This window comes from Podarcis bocagei (genome assembly GCF_964188305.1).
Source record: "Podarcis bocagei genome assembly, chromosome: 14".
In the NCBI taxonomy this organism is placed as follows: domain Eukaryota; kingdom Metazoa; phylum Chordata; class Lepidosauria; order Squamata; family Lacertidae; genus Podarcis; species Podarcis bocagei.
Genome location: NC_138139.1, coordinates 28194806 through 28207093, shown reverse-complemented (window position 1 = coordinate 28207093; position 12288 = coordinate 28194806). Strand labels below are relative to the sequence as shown.

Sequence of the window (12288 nt, the reverse complement as noted above, 5' to 3'; positions counted from 1 at the left end):
CTGCTTACAACCAATGGCGATATTCCTTCCTATTGTTCCCTCTTCCACCTCCACAGCTGCCGTGGCTGCAGCTCTCTCTAATTACTGCTGGCGCACACAGTCAAGATTCTAGAGCTTCAGTTCAGCCACACTCCAATTCCATTCATCTTCCTGATATCAGTGCTTGCTGCACGAGCTAGATTCTCCTCTGTGGGTCTGCAGGCACCTCCCTATCCAAGATGCTGACAAAAGAAAGATAAGACCTCAAGAGGCAGAGGGCTAAATTCAGAGGAAGAGGCTGCTACAACCCTTTCAACAAACATCACTAAACAGAATGAATGAAATTACATGCTCCTGAGGAGACTCAATTATACCCCACATTAATAAATCAACAGCTAGCAAATTGGGGGATGGAAAGAGGGTGAAGTTTAGATTCTCCCCATCACCTGCCTTTAGTTCAATCTGAAACTCAGACATGGATTTAAAAGGCTAATGTTTGCACATGAAGGTGTTAAGCAAAAAGCAAGGTAGAAGTGAACAATCTTTCCCTGTCTCTGTCTTCCTTGAATCCATTGAACAAGATCCTGTTTCAGGGTGGAAAGAGGGAAGAGGAGTTGTGGGGCCACAAGTGAATCAGGGGCTAGTAAAGTGACAAGCGTGTCAGATGCAATTAAGACACACAGATATCAAGAGGCATAGCTACTAGCACAGAGCATCATTCTGGGGCTTTAGGTCTCATTGATTTAGAAATGGCTACTGGGCTGCATCAAGCACTCTCAACCACAACACATACAGCCTCCCCCCTGAAGGTGCATACACACACACACACACACACACACACACCAAGGTGCAAGTCCTCCTCTGGCAGATAATGACAGAATTAATCAAAGCAGCAGCCAATTCTTCTGCCACAGGCAAGTAAAAGCAACATAGGAAGTAATGAGGAGCTGCTGCTTCTCTGTTTATCAATATTACTGGGAAGGGCGGGTGCATGGAGCTTACAGTGCATAGAGTTATTGTGCTTCTTTCCACAATTATTGGAAACAGAATAATAATAATAATAATAATAATAATAATAATAATAATAATTATTATTATTATTATTATTATTATTATTATTATTATTATTATTTATATACCACCCTATACCCGGAGGTCTCAGGGCAAATAAAATTTATGTAAAATAAGCATGATCATATATGCAAATCTCAACCATCCTTGGTAGATTTGGGGGGGGGGCAAAGTCCACCAAAACAAAGACTGAATTGTAGGGAAACAATACCTTAGCTGGACCTGCACAGTGAAGTCACATTTGGTTCCAGAAATATCCCTAGCAAAGACATTAGACATCAGTTAAAGACTGTACATTACAATAAACCAATGCAAGATCTGAGTATTTAAAGGTCTGAAAAGTTAAACATGTCACTCACAGTCTATGCTGAGTCACTGACCAGAACTGGACTTATTTGCCAGGATCATACCTTACTGTCCACACACACACACACACACACCCCAACCTTTGCAGGATGTTAGAGCAAATGAACCTTTGATCTGATCCAGTACATGGGCAACTGACCTCTGCAGTGCTTCCTGTAACTTGTATCACTTTGCCCAATTATACAAACAGAACACATAATAGCAATTCCATAAAGACAGCTTTGGGCCAGCACTCATTAAACGACTCAGGCAATGGACTCTAATGGGCTTTCATATGCTGCTTTGGGAAACAGGCCTACGCTTCAACACACTCAAAAAGCCTGGGATCCATCTTGGGAGGCTCTCCAGGCAAGCTCTTTTATTTTCCTGAGCCTCTTAATCCAACCTGTTTTAATTCTACTGATTGCTCTGACACTCCTTGCTTACTTACTTACCTATTTTCTTACATTTTATATCCAGCCTTTCTTCTGACATGGAATCCAGGGGAGCAAAGTTGCGGCTCCCAAGTAGTCTCTCATCCAGGCACTGACCAGACCTGGACCTGCTTAGCTGCAGCCAGGTGGTGGCCTCATGTGCCTTCAGACTATACCATGGGACCACTGGGTCAGTGTGTTGCATGATTAACAGTTCTTCTTGCAATTTTGGTTTGTTGAAAGGGAGGGTATAAACCCCTAAAACATGTAAATAAATAAAAATATGTCCTCACTTCCATGACGGACACTCCATCTCCAAATCCCTCCTGATTTACTCATACAGAAAAACCCTTTTCCAAATTACTGTAGCTCTCCCTTGCACTTCTACTCTAACCACTCTCTTTTAGCTGACTTTTGGTTATTAAATTCCAAACATCTGTCTTGTTTTTCAATCTTACAGTTACGCATGCACATGCACATGCACACACACACACACACACACTCTAAAATGGTTTATGCGTTTTCAGAATTCAGATGCACAGGACTAAAAGGTGTCAAAAGATCACTACCACTTACATGGAACTGCTGATCTGCTGCACTTGCTGTGGAGTCAGGGCAAATGCAAAGCAGGTTTCCCGAAACCGCTGGCTATTATCGGATGCTATGGGAAAATAAGAGGAGATTTGAGTGTGCAAGAGGAAGGATCACTCTACTCATCCATTTTGGAAAATACAGACACCCCACCCACTCCTGAGAAGCCATGAACACAGCCTTCCCCAAGCTGGTGTTGTTGAAATAAAACTCCCATCAGCTCCATCTAACACGGCCAATGGTCAGGGATGATATGAGTTGTAGTCCAACATCTTCTGGAGGGCACCAGGTTGGAGAAAGCCAATTTAATGCCAGGCCCATGTTTCATCTATAATCAGAAAGAAGATCCACAACCTCACATATATTCTAGAGTTGGATACTTCTCCCAGTAATGCACCCTTACCTTCTCCCCTGATCAACTTGAATATTTTTTCAATGCTTCCGAAAGAGAAATACGGTCAAACCTTGGTTCCCAAACGTCTTAGTTACCGAACAAATAGGCTCCCGAACGCTGCAAACTTGGATGCAAGTGTTCTGGTTTGTGAACATTTTTTGGAAGCCGAACGTCCAACACGGCTTTTGCTTGAGTGCAGGAAGCTCCTGCAGCCAATCAGAAGCCGCACCTTGATTTTCAAACCATTTCAGGAGTCAAACAGACTCCAGGAACAAATTAAGTTCAAGAACCAAGTACCACTGTACTAGAAAAAAAGAACTGCTATGAAATATATACACTTTTGGAATGAATGGAATGCTCATAAGACAAAGTTTTCCTCACTACAAATGTGTAGTACATAAACCTTTGTGCAAAGCAATCTACAGCAGGGTGGCTAACCTTCAGATGTGGTTGGACTCCAATTCCCATTTTCCCTGGCCACTGCCCATGCTGGCTGGGACCAATGGGAGCTGGGAGGCTAAAAATATCTGGAGTGCCACAGGTTTCCCCACTCATGTTAATTCCTGTGTAGACACTATAGTAAAGACATACACAACATCCAAATGTTTTCAATGTTGCTATAAAGTGTAACATACAATATTAAGGATTAGCAGAGATTTGGTGACTTGCTATACAAAACAGTTTCAGCCCCAATACTATACTTACTTTACTTTATTACCAACTTTGTGGTTTCTATTTTCCACTAATGCAAGCACTTAAGTAGCGTAGGACAGAGAATCTGCACCCATCTCTCTAGCTAGCATTGGATATATTCCCCACCTTGCTTGTACAAATATGCATGGGTTTACAAATTTCATAAATATATCAAATAGTAAAATCTGGTACATCAGTGGTAGCCAACAAAATACCGTAGTTGTGCTGGTGTAAGCTACAGTAACAGTATATCCCCACTCTCCTTCTCCCGTGTGCATCCTGTGTCAGGGGAGAAGGGAAAATCATTGTGCTGTTGGAAACATGTTGCTTAGTGCTACGCTGAATAAAACAATAAAGCAAGTTTAGCTTTGACAGGAGACTATGTATTCTCTATATATTTCAGGCTTTCCTCCCTGCCCCCACCCACACCCTGCCAATCTCCATAGTGTCAATATTTATTGAAATCTTAGATTTATATGTAGGCCTTAACCATGCAAAAAGTGACAATTTGATACAGAACTTAAAAAACAGTGGTCCTAAGAACCAAAGAGGTAAGCCTTAAGAGTAGCCAACACAGTAAACTTTCAGATGCTTCCAGTCTCTTTCTGAAATATCAGAATAGCTTATTATTCCACTATAGATGTCATCAGGTAATTGCTGTATAGACTTTAGCATTTTTCAAATGACTAGTTTCTTAAACTGCATTTCTTCCCACTAAAAACACTGACACCTGTAACATTGTAAATCATTTCAATGTATCTATTCACTGAGTAATTCACAGAGCAAAAGCATATCAACTCATTCACAATGAATTACTCTGCTTCCAAAATACCTAGGTCTTTTGATTCTGTGAGGCTTTTAGTATACATCTGTTCAAACAAGTGCTTGCAGTACAAGGCAATGAAGAATTAGCTCAACAAAAAAGGGACTATGTTTCATCAAATAACAGGGTAATTTAATTAAAATACCAAAAAAACAGGAAAAAAAGCATCCTGGGAAAAGCTAGACATTCATTTTTCCATTTCTCAGTTGGCTTCAATGAAGGATGCAACACTGCAGTGACTAAATAAGTTTCCTTCCAAGCTGGGAATTTTTTTAACAACCACCACGATGTATTACAACCTGCGACCCCAAAGTCAGAGCCTACCACTACACTGGCATATTTTGTGTGACAGCAGATTTGGCAACACTGGGCTGGAAAGCTGCACCATTTAAAGGAACTGAAAGCAAAAATAATCTTCCTGATTGTAAGTGGGAACTGAGAGTGAGCCAAATATATCACTAACAATATATTATTCATCAAGATGGAAGCTAGCCAGAACTCTAGAACCAAAACCATCTCCCCTGGGGAAATGGCTGAGGAGTCTTTTTTATAGTGGGGGGGGGGAGGATTATGGCTCAGTTATTGCTTATGCTTTAACACTGCAGACTATTCTGGGGTCCTGGCTTATTTTACAGTTCTAAAATGCAGAAATTCTTTTAATATAAAGTATTTATTTGAGGAGAAAGATAAAATTTTCTATCATCTATTTTCATTTAGTGAGTACATCAGCCTTACCCAACATGGTATATTCCGGATGTGCTGTATAATTCCGACTCTCATCAGCCCCAGCCACCATGACTGTGCCAGCTGGGATCTTTTGTAAATACAACACATCTGGAGGGACACAAAGCTGGGAAAGGCTGACGTATACTTTACATCTCATTCTTCCCCTCAGGAGCTTGACAGCAACACATGGGTGATTCTCCCTAGATCAGCGGTTCTCAACCTTGGGTCCCCAGATGTTGTTGGACTACAAGTCCCTTCATCCCTGAGCTCTGGCCTTACTAACTAGGGGTGATGGGAGTTGTAGTTCAACAACATCTGGGGACCCAAGGTTGAGAAAGGCTGCCCTAGATCATACAACTACCACGCAAAGTGGCAAAGGCCACAAGAGCCCAAGGAGATCCATGGATGACTGGACAAATGCAAATCCAACACTATATCCACAACACCACACTGCCTGGCTCTTCTTTTTAGGCACATTAAAAGATATGCATGTGAAACACACACAAAGTGTTTGGCCAAGTGAAGGTGTATGTAAATTGTGTATATTGAAGACTGGGGTTAAGAGATGCAATTAGAGCTGCAGGAGAAAATGTTTCATATGTGAAGGCATGAAAGAAAATTTGTAAAATCTAGCTGGGATGCCTGTATTTCCTTCCGCTTAAAAAAAGCGCATGTGCTTCTCTCTCTCTTGGTAGTAGCCAGTGGCTAAATATAGCACCACAATCTTTCTCTTTTAAAATATTTCTTGCCGTGTTGGGAAAAGCTCCCCTCCGATAATCATTCAGAAATGCTCTTCTACTGCCTTTGATGAACACTGTACTATTCAGCCTAGAGCAGGCTACACCACTCTATTTCAATGGTCATCAGCTCAATTTATTAGCTAAGAACGCCTTCCATCTTCCCTAGCAAATTGGCCATTGCTAAATAATTAAAGAGCTCACTGCGATGACTTAAGGATAAAATGTATAGGGAAGTAACTGTCTGCTGGGTAGGTTTCATAGTACAATAAACTCCGACTTATTTAAAATGAGAAAGTTCTATTGCTGAATTGATGCATTACATTTCTCTTTCTGAGAATGTGATGCAAAAGGAATCTCCTGGAGACAGCACACCATTATAGCAAACATATTAAGGTCCATAAGAGATGCAGTGGCTCAACGGAAGTAGAGTCCTGCAAGAATTCTGACACGTATTGCCAGGGCTTGATGCATCCAGATAATGCACAGCCTATGGCACACCTATAGCAACATCATGGCCATGGACACTTGCTAACTGTGGACTCAACAGGGGCAAGAGAAATCTGTTCCCTTTTGTGTGGTTATTTTGTGTGTGTGTGTGTGTGTTGTGTTTTCATTTCCACTCATTCCTCCATACCTTCAAATAGCTTCAGCGTGTCATTTTGAGGACAAAGATCCTATATTTAGGTACAGATACTATTCTCTGCTATGGGACCATGGAGAAGGGTTGGTGCAACTCCTAAGGATTCTGCTGAATGAAGCCAGCCATAATTCCCACTAGCAGAATCCAGCATTTGTAAATAAGAGCCATAGAGGCATCAACTCTTAGAACTGGTTGAAAAGAGGCAGTATTCTTGAGGATCACCCACGGCATAGTGGAAGGCAATGTGGGTGGCATAAGGCAGCATGGTTTTGTAAAGACCCCAAAATTTCCACTTGGCTTACTAGCCAGCTCCTATTTGTGCTCATCACCAATTCTCTGCACAGAGAGTCATTGAGAAAATGCAGAAGGCTTGGGGGAGATGTGAGATTTTCCTCAAAAATACCAAAACAGTGTAAGACACTCTTGATGTTTCTCAGCTTCTCCAAATCTCAGAGCAAATGAGATCAGACCCACACCACCCTTCTCAAGCCCTCTGCACATTCTCAAGGACTGAGGGATAATTGCTGGTGAGCAAAGGGCTCATGGAAGAGACATGGTTTTCTGTCATTTGCGAAAAGCTATAACACCCCAAACAACGCTCATCTCTTATTCTCTTCATACCATGAGGCATCTCAGAGACTAATGGAGGCAAGGCACTCAACAAGTGACCTTCATGCTGTTGGGCTGGGACACTTGGTCTTGGTAAGCAGATGTGGCCATGCTTGTGGCCATGAATACATTAGACATCATGGTAGCTGCTCTATGCAGAAGACACAAACTGCAGACACCAAGGAAAAACGCACTATTCTACCAAAAACTTATGCTTCTTTGACATGGCATTAATGCCTAAAGCAAGCCTTGTATTGTGGGTACAAACAATGAAAATCCACTGCTGCTTTCTGGCTCATTATGATCTTTCAGTTGCCTCTTGAGGAGGACTTTTCTTTGAAGCAATACTTCTTAAAGTGCCAAACAAAACACCACTAAGTCAAACAGAAAAGCAGCCCAGGGTTTTGGGGACACAAAATGCCTGCTGGATTTATGGCTAGTCGGTATATGAACAGATGAGGCTCAGATTTTTCCAGAGTGCGTGCTGCAAGTAATGAGTGGCATGGAGAAACCCCCACGGTTTTAGAGCCTGTTACCTCAAGATGGAGAGGAGATAGCAGAACAGGGGAAGCAGCAGTAAAGGAGGTGAAGAGGATATTAAAAAGATCCTAATTTCATTTTTAAAAATAGGGAAAGATTTAGAACAAAATATATTAGAACAATAGAAGGTGGAATCTGAATGTGGTCTGCCAGAATTCAAAATGTAAAACTGAAGTTTTCATTTGAATTTCAGCTTTTAAATGCAAAATATACCAATGAAGAATAAAACAAAAAATAAAACAAAAAAAAATCATTGTTTCCAAGTTTTTTTAAACCGTACGAAAGGAGTAGCTATTGCACTAGAATATCACATCCAGAGCAGAAGAAAGCAGCAAATCCTTTCAACTCAATTGTAAAACTTTTGAAATCCTATCACAAAACATAAAACTGTATGTGCATTCTCTTCCATTGCTTCCCACCCCCACAAGAGTTTCTCAGTTTCTCTAATAAAATGTTTGATGTACATGTAGTTTATTAATGCTTGGGCCACAGGCCATTCACATAATAAAATCTTTATTGGTTATGAAAAAGGTAAGTATTATTTACTGACAAAACAAGAAGTGCCAAAAGTTTATGGACTTGAAATACCAAATATTCACACAGCTTCAAGCAGGGTCTCACAAATTTGGCCTGGATTAGGTAGCCAGCTAGTTTCTAGAAGCCCATAATGCTTGATTTTCTCAAACATCCCTCTCAAAACAAAACATCCCTTTGGTACTTCCTGCCCAGAAAAGGGGTTTTACTGGGGTAGGGAATAGTGTGTTTGCGTAGCAATCCATGATACTAATCCCACCAACAACAAAAAAGGCGCTCTCTACATTTTTGTTTTGCCAACTTTAAAAAGCTGTTTCCTCTGCTAAACACCCCCCCCCCCCAAATAAAGTGCTCACTGGCAAATGTATTTGTGAACCCTAGGTTTCAAGTTACCTTGTGCAAGCAGGTTCCTTGGGAAACAGTATTTTTCATTTTAAAACTGTAAATGAATTCTGGTTGCCAAGAACAAAATGTGAATGACGTTAAAATGATAATTGTCCTGTTCCTCTCAAGCATTTTAATATTAGCCACTCTTGGAGACAAGGAGCTTAGCTAGAGTGACCAAACTTGTCTAACCCAATATGGCATGTTTCCACTTGCCTGTTCTCAAAAGTTTCTAAATCTAGCCAAGGTCTTCAATATGAAGATTTTGAGCTGGCGATAACCCAGCTCTGGAACTCTTTCTTGCAGTTTGAAGATACAAATGTTTACAGAAGATTGAAATACATCAGAATATTTTTATAGCAAACCTAACCTGACCAACCAAAACTGTGGTCAATAGGTACAAGACGTTAGCCAGGGTTGTGTCCCTAAGGAATGTGCCCACATCAAGTGTGGACAGTCTTTAGCCCTCCAGATGTTGCTGCTCCTCAACTTCCATCAGCAAAGATAACTAATGGCTAGGGATTATGAGAGTTGTAGTTCAGCAACATTTGGAGGGCCAAAAGTTCCCTACTACTGGCATACATGGATGGGGCTTGAGAGCACTCTATTAACAGTGGCTTTGGTCCCTCACAGAGTACGGACTTCAGAACTGGTGCTGGGAGATACCTGCTCAAGATTTTCACCTTTGGTGTAAACAAGAAAGCATAGCCAATGTGATGTCATCTAGATTTTGTGGACTACAACTGCCATGAGCCCCAGCCAGCAAGATGAACACTCAGGGGTGATCAGAGTTGAAGTGCACAACAGCCACATAGCACCCTGTTAGTTCCTCCTGGTGCATATTATTATTTCTTAAATTTATTGGTCCTTTTTTCAGCAGGTTAACTCAAAGTGACCTACAACATATATATAGTGTCGCACATAGCTTCAACATCTACATGAAACTGCTGAAAAAGATCACTCAGGGATCTGGAATTGGCAGTCACTAGCATGCAGATAATATGCATCTCTATAGCCATGTTCTGGCATTTGCATTAAAATGGGGACAGGAGCAAGCAATCCTGCCCCAATGCCCCCAGATATGCCGGCTGCTCTCCAGACCTTTGTACATTTAGTGCCAATGCCTGAAGAGTGTGTTGAACATACTTAGAACCCTCACTGTAAGCCGAAACACTACCTTATCAGGGTTTCTGGTCATAGGGAGGATTTCTAAGCATGCTCAACAGAACTTAAAAACTCTCTTCAGATTGTACTGCTAAATGTGTTAAACATCGTTCATAAGTGCCTTGAGTGGCTCATTTGTCAGACATAGAAGGGTGGGGTATAAGTGCCCTAATAAAGAAAGAAAAACAGCAGGTAGACGGTCTACATGCCTAAGAACCTGAAATCTTCTTCCAAGCCCTTTAAAAAATACTCATTGTCAGTGGAAAATGCTCCTTAGCCTTATTCAACCCTTTTGCATTGTGCAAAGTTAGAGATGTACACCTGAGGCAGATCAGCTCGTGTTTTTAAATCAACTAGAATACAAACAGATTGGTTTCACTCCCATTCATCCTCGTGAATCATTTAAGTGGATTGCACTGGGTTATTATTAATAGTTAAAGGTATTACACCCAGATGTGGCAAGCCGGGATTCCTCGGGGCATTAAGAAAGGAGGTTCAGTTCAGTTTGTTCTCAACAAGACACCCTATGAGATTTATGTACAACCTCATTAGATAAATCTGCCACAAAAGCATATTCAAATTAGGGAGTGGGGTGGAAAATAAAGACATCTTCTCCAAAGGCTCCTTGAATGGCTTGGAGAAAAATCTCATGCACAAACGTACATTCTTTTAACACCACTGACATTGAAATGGGTCTACAAGCATACATGCAATGGCTTTTCTACACTTAGCTATCTGGGAACCTCTTAGGACAGGGGTCTGCAACCTTTAAGAGAAAAAGAGCCACTTGGACCCGTTTCCGAAGGGAAAAAAACCTGGGAGCCGCAAAACCGGGAAGGTGACGTCGGGATGGTGCGTGACTAACGCATGCACCGCCCCCATGCGACGTCACAGCCAGTACAGCGCCCACCACAGTGGGGAGTGTCGGGGCGCACAATGCGCCTCCTCCCCTCGCTAGTATCCGCCCCGGAGCCGTGGCAAAGGTGTAAAAGAGCCACATGCGGCTCCGGAGCCATGGGTTGCAGACCCCTGTCTTAGGACTAAAAGATTGCTTTTTCATCTATGATGCTTGTTGTACTAAAACTGTGCTGTAATGTTTGTTCTCCATCTCTAGGTGTCACCACAACACTCTTTTCTAACAACCCTTATGGAAAAATAGAAACAGAAGTCTTTCATACACTTTCTACAGTAGGGATGCATGAGGCTGAATTGCACTTGCTTTACACAAGCAAGTAATTTGGAAAGCGAGAACAAATCAACTTACACAACAGAACCCATGGAAAATGAGGACTGCTTCAAAGAACAGTTAAATGACATTTTCCGCTACATAGTTTTCAACACAAATGAACTCCCATGTAAATTACAGGAGAAAAAAGAAGCCCAGATGGTTCCTTATAAAAAGTTGTTAGATGTTGTTAATCAGTTTGAATCAGAGAGGGATGCCAGAAGTTGCTAGAGTTAGAAGTAGCTATAATTTTGCTACAGTTAAGGAAATTGTCAAGCAGTTGTGTCCCAGATACTATGGTCCACCAAATCAGGAATGTTTGTCTTGCCTTCTCATTAGGAAACCAGGTCTATCAAAGCTCTCCTGGGGCCAGAAGGAGTATAAATCTGTCTTTGTTGCAGTCACTGTATCCATGCCCTTTTATTAACAGAACTGGCATGGTGATGGGGTGAGATTGATGCTGCAAATGTTTTAGGCAGAATATGGCCAGGACTAGCAAGAAATTTATTCCCATGTTTCTTAGACAATCAAGAGTGAGTTGATCATCTTTCAAACAATTAGAGGTTCCAGTGCCTCACTAATCCACAGACAACTGCTATCAGGCAAGGTAAGCATTGGAACTAAAGCAACTTATCATCCTCGTTACATGCATTAAAAGAGAGAGGTACACAGTGTCATTCACAATTATCAGGGCAGAACACTGTTTCTCAAGATATCGAAGAGGTCAAATCCCTAAGCCATTAATGATTGCCATCACCAAACAAGGGTGGGGTGGAGGGATCAGAAGGAAATTCGAATGGTTACCATGTAAGTATTTCAAAAAGGGAATCATCCTGTCCAGAAAGTATTTAACTCCACTGACAAAATAAAATATATCCAAAGAGTAACAATGACCTAGGATCTGTTTCCCAAGGAAACAACTCTTCTTGAGCTCTTCCACAAGTCACCAAGATGACAGCATGAAAACAAAAATTCCTGTTGTGCTAGGAAAGGGCCTAGAGATAGAAAGCCAGAGACCCTGCAGGGTTGGCTATAATCCAGGCAGGAAGAGTCACAAGTGACTGGAATTTACATCAGCCTTTTAGAGACTGAACAAGTGTTCCAAAAAAATGAAGGGCACATTCAAAATACTAAGTGCTTCAGACCCATTTGTTTACTACCTTGAGACAGACAGTGTTAACGACTATTTGAGAACAATGCTCTGACAAGGACAGTTAAATGCATGGTAACATTATCTATGACAATACCAAATAACTTTGAAAAATGCTTATCTTCACATCTATTTTTTAAGGAGCACCTTTTCAAGCTTGAGGTCGCCTTGCCAGATCTGAACTGTATGAACTAAAGAGTTTCCCAAAAGACTAAAATAAATTATAAGCTAACACACAGACTTTTG

The 12288-nt window shown here is 41.3% G+C and overlaps 1 protein-coding gene across 3 annotated transcripts in view; it reads right to left on the bottom strand.

Moving 5' to 3' along the window:
- Nucleotides 1-12288, bottom strand: part of PIAS1 (protein inhibitor of activated STAT 1) — a 49615-nt gene that overhangs the window by 14067 nt on the left and 23260 nt on the right. For all 3 annotated transcript variants that reach the window (XM_081171145.1, XM_081171147.1, XM_081171146.1), the window contains exons 3-4: nucleotides 2406-2490; nucleotides 1262-1309 (exon numbers count right to left, since the gene is read on the bottom strand). In XM_081171145.1, the coding sequence (XP_081027271.1) occupies nucleotides 1262-1309; nucleotides 2406-2490 (133 nt within the window). The remainder of the gene's footprint in view (nucleotides 1-1261; nucleotides 1310-2405; nucleotides 2491-12288) is intronic.